Here is a 13,656-nt window from a genome sequence, read left to right on the forward strand (position 1 = left end):
TATCAGAATTGACCCAAGAAGAAACAGAGAATCTGAAGAATACTCTAATTATTATAGAAATGTAATGTAGTTTAAAATTTTCGTACAAAGAAAATATGCTGGACCTGGATGGATTTACAGGTTCATTCTACCAAACAGTCAAGGACAATTCTCAACTTACATAAGCTTTTCCAGATAACAACAATGATGACAATAACAAAAGAGATTATTCTTTCTCACTTAATAAGACTAGTATAACACTAACGTTGAAATTATTCACCAACACTTCAAGAAAAGAAAATTACAGGCTAATCTTACTTAAGAATGTAGCTGCAAATAGTTTAAAGGAAATAACAGAAAATTGAATTGAATGACACATCAAAAAGATTATCATGAATAAATATAGCTTATCTGAGGAAATCAAGAATGATTTAACATAAAATTTCATTAATATATGAATAATATTCTTAATTATATTAATTAGCATATTAAAGGGAAAAGATTATATGCTTTCTGTGGATGTACAAATAGTTCACAAAATTCAACATGTATTCATAATTAACTAGCAAACTAGTAACAGAATGGAATATTCTTTTTTTTAAATTTATTTTTAATTGGAAGATAACTGCTTTAAGATGTTGTGTTGATTTCTGCCATACAACAATGTGACTCAGCCTTGAGCATACGTATATCCCCTCCCTCTTGAACCTCCACCCCTCCCCACCCCCAGTTCTACCCTTCTAGACAGTCACAGAGCAGCGGGTCGAGATGCCTGTGCTGTATAGCAACTTCCCATAGCTATCTATTTTAATATGGAAATGTATATGCTTCAGTGCTACTTTCTCAGTTGGTCCTGTTGTGTTCACAAGTCTGTGCCCTGTGTCTGTGTCTCTATTTCTGTCCAGCAAATAGGTTCATCAGCATCATTTTGCTAGATTTCATATATATGCATTTATATATGATATTTTTCTCCTGACTTACTTCTCTCTGTATAACAAGCTCTAGGTTCATCCATCTCAGTTCAACTGACTCAAACTTGTTCCTTTTTAAGGCTGAGTAATATTCCATTGTATATATGTACCAAAACTTCCTTATCCATAGAATGGAATATTCTTAATTGATAAAGCTTATTTATATAAATTCATTCAACATTATGCTTAATGGTGAAAGCGTTACCTTTAAGATTAGAAATAAATATGAATGCTTGTTTGACCACTTCTATTTAGCATCATACTGAAAACCAAGTAAATAAATATATAAAATAATAAAAATAAATAAAAGGACTTAAAAGAAAGACACAGAAAATTTGAGTATCTATGTAGAAAATCTAGAGGAAGTTACAGATAGGTTATTTGAAATTAATATGAATTTAGTAATTTTGTATGATACAACTGATCAATATAAAGAAATCAACTGTTTTTCTTTTCATTGGTACAGTTAATTTCAATATTACATCAAAACACAAGAGTAAACGTATTAAGAAAATGTGCAAATGCTTTGAATCAATCTATCAAAATTATGGAAAATACTATGGAACTTTAAGCACTTTATAGAAAAATCAAAACAGATTATATCATGCTCACAGATAGACTCAATATTATAAAGATATAAGGTTTTCCACTTTTATTTATAGATTCCAAGCAATTCCAATAAAAACCCCAATAGGACAATAAACTGCTAAAATTTTATATGGAAGGGCTAAGGTCCAGGAAAATTCAAACACTCCTGAAGAATTAAGATGTACGTCTGGGGATGAGGGGATATGAAGTTTCTCCATCAAAACTCAAGACTTATTAAAAGGTAGATAAGTATAGTATTGATGTAGGTATAGACAAACAGACCAGTAGACCAGTATGCTGCTGCTGCTGCTGCTGCTGCTGCTGCTGCTGCTGCTAAGTCGCTTCAGTCGTGTCCGACTCTGTGAGACCCCATAGACGGCAGCCCACCAGGCCCCACCGTCCCTAGGATTTTCCAGGCAAGAACACTGGAGAGGGTTGCCATTTCCTTCTCCAATGCATGAAAGTGAAAAGTGAAAGAGAAAGTGAAGTTGCTCAGTCATGTCCGACTCTCTGCGACCCCATGGACTGCAGCCCACCAGGCTCCTCTGTCCATGGGACCATCCAGGCAAGAGTACTGGAGTGGGCTGCCATTACCTTCTCCGTAGAGCAGTATAAGGAATCTATAAACAGTTCATCGTATTTACTACGGAGCTGTCACCGCAGATTGCAAGGAAATGAGAGGATACCCAATAAATGATGCTGTGACAGGTGGTTATCCATATGGAAAAACTGAAATTGGATTTCTTCCTTTTTCCACACACAGAAATCAATTCTACCTAATTAAAGACAGATATGAAAAGGCATAATTATAAGACTTTTAGAAGAAGATGTAGGGGGTCTTCAAGAATTTGACTTAGGGAATGATTTTTCAAAGATGGCACAGACAGCAGAAATTATAAAAGAAAAGTCTGATTAAGTCAATTACACTAAAATTAAGATCTTCTGTTTATGAAAGGGCATCATAATGAAAGTGAAACTACAAGCTATAACGTGGAACAAGATATTTGCAACACATCAATCAATGAAAAACCATCATCAGGAACATATAAATACTTGGCTCAAAATCAATATGAAAACACAGAATGATTTAACAGAAGATAGGGTAAAGATATGAATAAATATCTTTATTTGGGAGGAAATAAAGCCCAATAAACCTAAGAAAATAAAGTAAATACTACTTGTAATCAAGAAATAGGTTTATATTTGCATTTATATATCATTTTCTACCTGCCAGAATAAGAATTTAAAAGCCTGAAGTACAAGTCTTGTGAGGATGTAAAGCAAGGGAAACTTTCATATTGCCAGTATGAGTATAAATCTGTACAACCACCTAGGAAAATATCTTTTTATTATTTAGTTAAATATATGCTCTCCTAGGTATATAGTCTAGAGAAAGTTGTGCATATGTGCAGCAGGAGGTATATACAAGGATAGTATTAGTTGCAAAAAAAAAAAAGAAAATTGGAAAAAATCCAGTGTCCACTAATACAGAAAACAACTCTCCATTTATAACTAATGGAGACTGTAGCATATTCATACCATGGAATAATTTACATCTTCATGCATCAACTTGGATGAGTGTTATGAACATAATATATAAAAGTAAACCACAGAGAAGAACATGTACAGTAAGATTCATTCATGTAAAATTCACTAGGTGTACAAAACTAAATGATATAGTTGAGAGGTACATACATATGTGGTAAGAACCGAAGGAATGATAATATTTAGGGTGCTGGTTACCTCTGGGGGCTGGAGAGTGGGAGGAGAATGGAATCATGGGAGACTGGAGATGTTCTGCTGTTTTAAACTGGGATAAGGGCTCACGGGTGCCTGAATCATTGTTAGTGTTCATACTATTACATATGTTAGAAATGTTCTTCTGGTTTTATGTTTAATTACAGCAATATAAAGTAGAATACTTTCTTTCTGTAGTCACAGGCCAGCCGTGTCTGGTCCACAGGAGAGGTGATGAATTTAAGAGAAGCTGCCATCAGGGAAGTTGCTTTTTTCATCAAAAAAGAAAGAAAATGATGGGTAAGCAGTATCTTTTTCACACATTGTTGTGTCTTACAAATTTTTGTAGGTGATCCCAAGGCCCACTGCTGGTTGACTTTGTCACATATGAGTTTCAGGAAGAAGATAAACCATTTTATAAACAAGTTTATGCAATGCTAAGTAGGCACAGATAGCTACTACCCAGTTATTAAAGTGGCGAAGGGAAAAGTGATATTGTTTCTTTAAAATAAAAAAAAGCATTTTATGGAATAGGGAATGTATTCTACTTTTATGGAAACAGGAAAATAGTTTACCTTTTCAAGGTAAATATTCAAGGAAACATTTTACCTTTCAAACTTGATCTCTTTTCAGATGTCTTCTGACTTGACTCTCAGATTTTTATTTAAGCACTATCTCTTCCCTCCAGAAGTCTCTTGATTTCTTAGATTTCTGCTTCACTGAGCTTCACCAGTAAATTACTTCATACATTCATTATTCTTTGCCTCTGTTTTCTATTTTTACTCAGTTTTTAATTAGATTGTGTCCCTTAGAGCTTTGTACCAGAGATTTATTCATCAGTTATGAACATTTTATCCCTCTCAACTTTATTAGACTCTTTTATAAACGTAAAAAGTCTTCCTTTAAAACAGATTATTAATATTTTCTAATCCTTAAACTTTTCCTTGAAATTTGAATGTCATTTGTGTTTCTCTTCTGATGTCACCCTTCTTGAATGACTGAGGAAGAGCAATCAGACAAGATGATTATGTGTCTATTTCCCATTCCCCTTATTTTCTACATTTACAGATTGTTTTGTGTGTTTAAATTTTTATTACATAGTGTTAAAACATTAGCTAGCAATTAAAGTCAAAACTTGCTACTCTCTAATTTTTTAAATAAAGTCAGTATTTCATGAAATTATGTTTCACATTGTTTTTCTTAGTGTTTATTCTAATTGCACTATGCTATTCAATTTCCATTTCATGGCATATTCTCATGTATAAGTCTCTCAATAACATAAGTCACTCATAAATTAATACCTCCCCTTCTTTGTTTTAATAAGAAAAATCAATTCTATTTCCCAAAAAACTGCTTACACTTTCCCAACAACTCTATATGGTATTAATAGATATAATCCTTCCTGTTTCATAGGTATTGATGTTAAATGGTTGTTGGTGGTGGTTTAGTTGCTAAGTCGTGTCTGACTCTTGTGACCCCATGAACTGTAGCTTCTATCTCTGGGATTCTCTGGGCAAGAATACCGGAGTGGGTTGCCATTTCCATCATGTTTGCTTATTCTGGAGATTGAGAGCAGGGCCGCAGGTTTAGAAGGGATCAAAATAGTTATATTTTTAGTAAATCTTTAAATTCATTTATTGTTACATTATACGTTTCTGATAAAGGTGTTTTTAGAACCTTTTAAAATAAGCATCAAATTGATCTTCTGAAAAAGATTTTCTTATCCTCTCCCCTGTATCTGGACTTGCCTTGTAAATTTGACCCTCAGAAAGAGTCATTATTTTCCTCACTACTTTCTGATTGTGGTTTGCTTTTGGTATGTTCTCATATTTTGAGGGAATCCCCTGACCTTACTAGGAAAAGTACTATCGGGATGCTTGCCTGATGTGACTCTTGTTTTATCAAATGGAAAGAAAAGTGTGTATTTAACCAAAAAATTGAGTAAGTGTATAATACTTTCCAAGGAAGAAGAAAAAAATAAAAAATCATGTTCTTTGCAAGTACTTCTTAATCAATTTGAAAGTCAGACAGTCTAATTTGCCAAAGATCTCTGCTAAGATAACTGTCTCTGCTGCAGGTGCCCAGAAAGACTAGAGTGAAATAATTCACCTGGGATCCACTTTTGGGATATGCCTACCTGTCTCTCACCAAATCAATGAGAGAACCCCTGAGGAGAGAAGATCTTTGGCATTTCTCTTGGATGCCCAAGAGGTCACTCAGACGCCTAAGCACATTCTTTACAAATCCATATCTGTGGCATCATTTATTAGACTCCCCTGTGTAAGGGGGGATGCTTTCACACTGGTGCTAGCCACCTTCTTTGACTCTCACTTTACCTGGCTTCTCTGTAATCTCAGCAAAGTCCTGTACTACTAAACTGGCACAAACCACCACTGTCCTACAAGCAAGACTAACATAAAACACTCAGGAAAAGTCTCAGGTTCAGAGGCTAACACCTGTGTATTAACTCAGTGTTCAAAAGTAGTGTTACAGCCCTGATCCTCAGGCACAGAAATTCATTAACTGTTAAACGAAATGATTTTTCAGAATAATCCAGCTCTTGTGTAGTAATTCTGAGTTGGGCAATTTTACTGTACATCTAGGACACCCTGCTATTACCAGATACTTCCTGACTTTCCCTTCTATTTCTGATCACAAAAAAGGTGGGGGCAGCTATACACTGTGTTCCAAAATTACTTGATCACGAAGAGCATGTTTAGTCAATAATGCATTAAGAATGAAGGTGAAGAAATCACAATTAACAAGGAGAAATGTGCCTGATTGGTTTAAAGGTTGGGAAAAACCTGTGCTAGCTTATCATCTTGAGCTTATTTTTAATGTAGCTCATGCATGTCCAGTTCACCTACTTTTCCCAGAGGTCTTGGAACTTTCTAAACCAAGCCATAACACCCATGGAATGAGCAGCTGCTTTATAAGGATCATCTGCACAGATTTTTAAGATACATGTATCAATATGTAGATCTTACCACTGTTGCCCAGATTCATATATACACAGATATAGATCTGGGCAACAATGGTATAAAGGGAGGATGTTATAGTAAGATGAAAAATGAATTCCTAATTACTTTTATTTGTTAAATTCCCATATTGGTATCCCATTTGCTATCCAGTTTATGCATGATTTTAAAGTAATCAAACCACTGAGTTGTGCAAATATTAATCTATCCTATTCCTTGTTGAAATAATTTAAACATATCTGTGAAATAAACATTATTGCTAATTAGTAAATACTAATGAAGGTAGAAAAGGTTAGCTTTAAGTGATGAAATTTGATATCAAATATGAAAATAAAATCTGAATTAATTATGTGCTATGATCAAGAACAATTGCTGATCTTTAATTTTACAGATACAAAATATTTATCAAATTCAAAGTAGCTAATACAAGTACTTTTGAACTTTTATGGTGAAGTAGTTTCCTTCCCTGACATGGAGTTTGTCACCCTAGACAAGTTCTCTGTTGGTGCCATAAGAATCCATGAGTTAAAAAAAAAAAGTCTGAATATTAAGTATAACCATAACAGCAGAAAAAAGTCATCCATTCATCCCTGACAAGTCCTAGCCTTATTCTAAAGATCAGAGATAAAATCAACCAGTAAAATCTGATCCACAGAATTTCTGTGACTCTCAAGTGACTTGTTTTCCTTGGGAATTAAATGTTAGAAAACATATATGTCTATATTAGTCCAAAATAAAGACCCATAATATCTAAAACTGGCCATAATAACTTCTTTTGGACAGCTTGTACACAGGAAGAATACGTTGCTATATAAAAATTACACCGAAAATGAGGAAATATTGCTGATTTTTATAATCGTTGACAAGGAGTGAAAGTACCATTTTTTGAAACCCAGGTAGAAGACTCATTTTTATCACCTGCCAGAAGAAAAACAGCTTTCATAAAATTGAGCGCCTGTCTACAGAATTCTAAATCTGTGTTTACATGGATTTAGAGACCTGAGGTAAACCAGTGGACAGGAAAACTCCCTGGACAGGATCTAGGGGGAATGAATAGAGCCTGGGTCTCACACGTCCTCACTGTGCCGCACCTATGTCACCACAGCTTCCCTCTAGCTCAGTGGTTCTCAAACGTCACCTTGTAGCAGATTCATCGGGAGATGGATCTCACGAACACAGCCTGGTGGCCTTAACCCTAGAGTTTCTGATTCAGTGGCTCTGAGAAGCGCATCCAGGAGATGCGGCTCCGTGTTGTGCTGCTAACTAACACGTCCCCTCTAGGGGAAGCGGATGCCAGGGGACCACACAGCAGAGAACTACTGCTCTGGTTTAAATTCTGCAAGAAAGAATATTCATTTTTACGTAAGAGTGCTTCTATATGTAGGCTTCTGTGCCTTGGGAGAACTGAATATATTGAAAAGTCAACTAGACTATTTGTTATAAAATGTGGCCACCTTTTGGGGCCCACAGCTCTAAAATCCGCTCATGGGCTGGTAGGGGAGGGTGGGCTCCTCTCATGGAGCTCTGGTCATTTTACTTCAGCTTCTGTGCTGTGCTGTGCTCACCTGCACAGCAAAGATTAATTTCGTTCTATTGAACCACTTGTGAGTTGGCTTTGCAGCATGTTAAGAAAGTGCCCTTCTGTTTAGGGAAGCTGGGAGCCAAGAAACCAGGTAGAGACTAATCCTAAAACCACATGCAGAAGATGTTAAGAGGAGGTTGGGGCTAAATCAGGGCAGGTGCTATTATTCTCTGCAGTCAGCCTTACCTGGGTTCAAATCCCCTGGAGACTCCCCAGTTGTCAAAGGATTGTGAAGGGAGGGAGAAAAACAGACACATTTGCACTTTCTACTTTTGCACTGTGGATGACTCACTGACTCGAAAATGAGACTACAGGAAAGGCAGACCTGGTGGCAGGAATAACAGGTTCACTCCATTGCCAGGAGCAATTGGTTGGTAAAACAGTAGAAGAATCTGAGGCTCTAGAACTCAAGAACCACAGCTTTTCTGTATTAACTTAACGGGCAAGGAGGGAGGACAAGAACTCTAGATTTTACTTATAATAACTAACCTTTATTTGTGCTTCCTGGATGATATTTTATAGAGACACTGACTAATGTTCTATACTTCTATCAAGTGTTGCTTTGTACCCCTAGGTGAAGAATTAGTTATGCATCAACTAGATGCCTCAAAGTAACTATTAGATTAAAAATCTACCCTCAATTTACACTCTAATCGGAAAATTTTTGGCTGCTACAATTTTAAGGGCAACATGTATCCAAGAAGCTTCATCCCCCTTTCTCCTGCTTCTTTTTACCCAATATCAAACCCAAAGTCAGTCAACTCAAAAGAAATATTTCCAAAGAAATACTAAACCATATGAAGAAAAAAGCATGATGCTAAAAATTAATTTCAAAAGATTCAATCTCAGATGAAAACTCAATCCTCAAACCACACAAAAGATTATGGAGCCACATTTGCATTTCAAGGTATCTCTTAGACTTGTCTACTTTGTCCATTTTCTTTAAGTTGCTCTTTAGAGAAACATATACATAAGCCATTATACTGAGAGTGTCAATTAAAAGACATAAGAAAGAAAATGAGAGATAAGTCTTAAACAATGTTTGGCCAAACCTTTAGAATACTGGACTGTGAAATGGAAAGTAGGCAACATGTAAATCAAATCAGTTTGCTTAATAGTGGGCTTTAGCACTGCATCAATACCACAATAGGCGTTTCTTTCAGAATTAAGCAATTTTGTAAAAAGGGAACACTCTTACCCTCATCCTTCCATTCCTTATTGCTGGCCCATCTTCTGCTAATCTCAGCACATACAAATCCATTTTGTACTCCCTTCCTCCACGAATGCTGAATCCAAATCCTTTGGCTCCTTTCTCCATGTCCACAGTGAAATAATCAAAATCCTTTGGGGTTGGGGAGAAAATGGAATGAACAACTGTTTAATATCAGAGAAGCTTCTGCGCTCAGTCCCTCTGCTCTCCTCTCTCATAGTTACTGTGATCCAACTGACAAGATATCATGAGGAGTAATCTGACTTCAAGACAAAATTCCAAAGGTTTGAGCAGATCAGAACAGTTTCTTTGGTCATTAAAAGAACTGCTGCATAGCTTGTGGACTTTAGTTCTTACCATTTATGTGGAAAACATGTAACTACTGCACATAGGCCTCAGTGGTATTATCTCTCTGAATTTTCTCATTCATTGCTGCTGAGCACCATAAATAAGAGAATTATAGGTCTGCTGATTAGAAAAATGAAATAAACGTAGTGGGGTCTTTGAGGTACCTGGGGCTGCCTGTAGTCTGACAGAGGGAACTGCCTGGTGTCTGGGGAGTGCTGCCTGTAGTCCAATAGCGGAGGCTGCCTGTAGTCCAAGGGCGGGGGCTGCGGGTAGTCCCCTCCTGGGGGTTGCCTGTAGTCCAGTGGAGGCTGCCTGTAGTCCGTGAATGGAGGCTGTCGGATGTCTGGTTTCACATCTTGCCTTGCTTTTACTTCTGACCTGTAACTAGATGAATGGAAATGATACTTGCTTTGGTATCTCAGGATTCTAAAGAGATTAGAATAATCTTAGGACCTCCAAGCATGTACAGGGCACACCTATTGGTGGTTCTTTTGCATATTCAGGATCACAAGAAGATTAAATAAATGATAAGCATTATTTAAAAATCTTTGACAAATGTCATATTATATACTTTTCACTTGGCCTCTTAAGAAATCAAAGTAAAAGTGACGGTCAGTCAGAACTTTGTGATGGCCAACTTTTCACTTGGCCACTTAAGAAATCAAAGTAAAAGTGATGGTCAATCAGAACTTTATAGACCACCTTCTTTGACTTGGCTGTTTAAAAGCTGTGCCCCTGCAGCTTAACTCACACACTTAACTATACATACCCAAATAGCAGATTGTCTTAATATCAGTAAACTCTTTGAATTTTTCTCTTTCTCTCTCTCTCTCTCTCACACATATACAGCATTCATTACTATATGAAAAGACAATTTAAGTGATCTCTAAATACCCTGTGCTGTGTGCTTAGTTTCTTAGTCGTGTCTGACTCTTTGTGACCCCATTTTAGACCACCAGGGTCCTCTGTCCACGGGGATTCTCCAGGCAAGAATACTGGAGAGGATTGCCATGCCCTCCTCCAGGGGATCTTCCCAATGCAGGGATCAAACCCAGGTCTCCTGCACTGCAGGCGGATTATTTACCATCTGAGACACCAGTGGAGCCCTACAAATATCTAATTAAAGGTTAGTTTAACCTGTTAGCTTGAAGAATTTTGAGTATCTTACAGAGGTTAAGGGAGTGAAAGTAAAGTATAATCACTAACTACAAATCAGGCAGAAAGTCACTGTTCAGTTCAGTCGCTCAGTCATGTCCGACTCTTTGCAAAAGAGGCCAAAACTAGTTTTTTAGTTCTGTTTTGTAGATCCAACTTGCTCTAAAATGAGGAGTTTCCAGGTCCCAAAAGGGCTGAAGAAGTCAATGCCTACTGTTATGGGATCATTAATAAGATAGAGCAAAAAAATTATTACCATGTGTAGAGGCTACTGAACTCTATAGTTCACTGCCAATTGCCAGAACAGTGTTCTACATAATGAGCTACTTAGCGATATAGGTTGATTAAAAAATACAGTCTGTATAATAATAATTTTATCTAGAGTTAATATGGAGGATTTGAGAAAATGTTTAGCAACAAGGAAAAACTCAAATATCTCAGGAAGATGGGTTCAAAACCAGCAGAATTTTTACCTCTCACCATCTAAGACTAGATGAGTTCTGGTTTTATTTGTTTTTTACTGACTTATGGTCTGATGGGTATTAAACATTTTAAAGAATGACTCCCCTGAACAACTGCCATTAGTGTAATCTAAGATTTGTTGAGGACACACTGACAGGAAATGGCAATAGATGCGTTTTTATTTGGGGCTTGGAAGGGGTTTAGCAATGCAGTTTTTAATGAAGGCTTAAGCAGTTCCCATTAGTTGCTTAACTAACAGAAGTGACACTCTGCTTTTGCAAGATGCATGATTCAAGCTTCGCTTTATACTTCAGCAAGCTGTCCATTCACCTACTGAGAGTGTGCATGCTGAGAACATAATTATTTAAAAGACGCTTTGCAAAAGACACTTAACTATGCAAATACATGAGTTAAACAAAAGGAATTAGATGGTGACATTCGTTGGCAGTGTCGATTCCTTTCTAGAAATTGTTTGCTTGATGGTTTAGATGTCACGTTGTTTTAAGCTATAGCACAGTCACTTTATTTTCATTATCTCTGTGGTGCTGGTATGAAATATCCATTATGAGCTTCCTTTCCAAACAGATGTGTCATGAAGTACAGCAAAAGAGGGTGAAATGTTAAGCGTCTCCCCAGAGCCTAGAAATAGGGACAGTTAGAACTTGTAACAGCTGCCATCCAAGCCTGCCTCTCAGCATTCAAATTTCATTCGACAGTGCCATGTGTCAGGATTTTACGTTGAACAACACACTGAAGAACTCTCTAATAAGAAAAATACACAAATTTTTATGAGTATTGCTAACTTTTAAGTGAATGATATACTAGTTAGGGCAAAAGTTATTACTCTGAATTTGTGAAACAGTTTAAGGAAAATTCAGGATTATTATTATTTTTCAAAGTCTCTTAAGAGTTCCCTTACTTCAGTTCAGTTCAGTCGCTCAGTCATGTCTGACTCTTTGCGACACCATGGACTGCAACATGCCAGGCTTCCCTGTCCATCACCAGCTCCTGGAGCTTACTCAAACTCATGTCCATCGAGTCTGTGATGCCATTCAACCATCTCATCCTCTGTCATCACCTTCTCCTCCTGCCTTCAACCTTTCCCAGCATCAGGGTCTTTTCCAATGAGTCAGTTCTTCACATCAGGTGGCTGAAGTATTGGAGTTTCAGCTTTAGCATCAGTCCTTCCAATGAATATTCAGGACTGATTTCCTTTTAGGATGGACTGGTTGGATCTCCTTGCAGTCAGTCCAAGGGACTCTCAAGAGTCTTCTCCAACAGCACAGTTCAAAAGCATCAATTCTTTGGCACTCAGCTTTCTTTATAGTCCAATTCTCACATCCATACATGACCAGTGGAAAAACCATAGCTTTGACTAGATAGATCTTCATTGGCAAGTAATGTCTCTGCTTTTTAATATGCTGTCTAGGTTGGTCATAGCTTTTCTTCCAAGGAGCAAGTGTCTTTTAATTTCATGGCTGCAGTCACCATCTGCAGTGATTTTGGAGCCCCCCAAAATAAATTCTGTCACTGTTTCCATTGTTTCCCCATCTATTTGCCATAAAGTGGTGGGACCAGATGCCATGATCTTAGTTTTCTGAATGTTGAGTTTAAGTCAACTTTTTCACTCTCCTCTTTCACTTTCATCAAGAGGTTCTTTAGTTCTTCTTCACTTTCTGCCATAAGGGTGGTGTCATCTGCATATCTGAGGTTATTGATATTTCTTTTACTGATGGTAGTTCCCTTACTTGTGAAAGGATAACCTTTGTAGGTTGTATACTAGTATAACTCTTTGTAGCTAGTAATTACATTATTAAAGAGACTTTAGAGATGATAAAACCAGATTGCTAATGGTAAATTCTAGGAGAATTTTATGGTATAAGTTCCAGAATCAAAAAATGCTGCTCATGTGGTAGGGGATATTATGGTGGGATTTTGCTCACGTGGGCCTTTCAAGAATTGCTTCCAGCCTTCAGCAATGAGTGTACAAAGTCTCTGAAAGAAGTCAATTTCAAATGCTTTCCACTGACCTTGATATTTAAGACATGTAAATAATGATTGCTTTTGCTGGGAAGGTGAACTCTGCTATTTATACTTAGTTTTTGAATATATTACACAAGGGCTCTTTGTTGTTTTCAAAAAATGCTTCTCCTTGAACAATGTTTTGCTTATGTTCATATCAAAATTATTTTGTTTCCTGAGCACACACTAAAAGGATGTTAAGAGAGAAGTGAATAGAGGTGTGCAGAATGTCAGGAGAAAGCCAATTCAAGAGTAAATAAGACAGGGTAAAATATTCACTTCTTCTAACTCATATAAGAAAATTTGCAAGCAGATTGTCATTTTATTTTATCTCACTTCAACATGGAAACTGACTCAATTTGACATGTAGGTGGGCACTTGTACAAACGAACTAATAGGAAATTCATACTGTGCTTGGCATATAAGTTGCCTTGCAGACATCTGTAGCCTGATCTAGAAAAAGGCAGTTTCTCTCTGATACCATGAACATCTTGAAATGAAGCTAGAAAAATGGTTCTAGAAAAGTGGTTCTGTAAGATTTTAGAATTATTTCATTCATTTGGAAAAGATCTGGCTAATAGCAATCAAAAAGTTAAGCCAGGAAACGTGAGTCTTAGGAAAAGG

General features: G+C 36.8%; 1 protein-coding gene across 2 annotated transcripts in view; it reads right to left on the reverse strand.

Moving 5' to 3' along the window:
- Positions 1–13,656, reverse strand: part of MAGI2 (membrane associated guanylate kinase, WW and PDZ domain containing 2) — a 1,495,474-nt gene that overhangs the window by 124,440 nt on the left and 1,357,378 nt on the right. For both annotated transcript variants that reach the window (XM_018047275.1, XM_018047276.1), the window contains 2 exons: positions 9,558–9,777; positions 9,034–9,177 (listed from right to left, as the gene is read on the reverse strand). In XM_018047275.1, the coding sequence (XP_017902764.1) occupies positions 9,034–9,177; positions 9,558–9,777 (364 nt within the window). The remainder of the gene's footprint in view (positions 1–9,033; positions 9,178–9,557; positions 9,778–13,656) is intronic.

Source organism: Capra hircus, chromosome 4 (assembly GCF_001704415.2).
Source record: "Capra hircus breed San Clemente chromosome 4, ASM170441v1, whole genome shotgun sequence".
In the NCBI taxonomy this organism is placed as follows: domain Eukaryota; kingdom Metazoa; phylum Chordata; class Mammalia; order Artiodactyla; family Bovidae; genus Capra; species Capra hircus.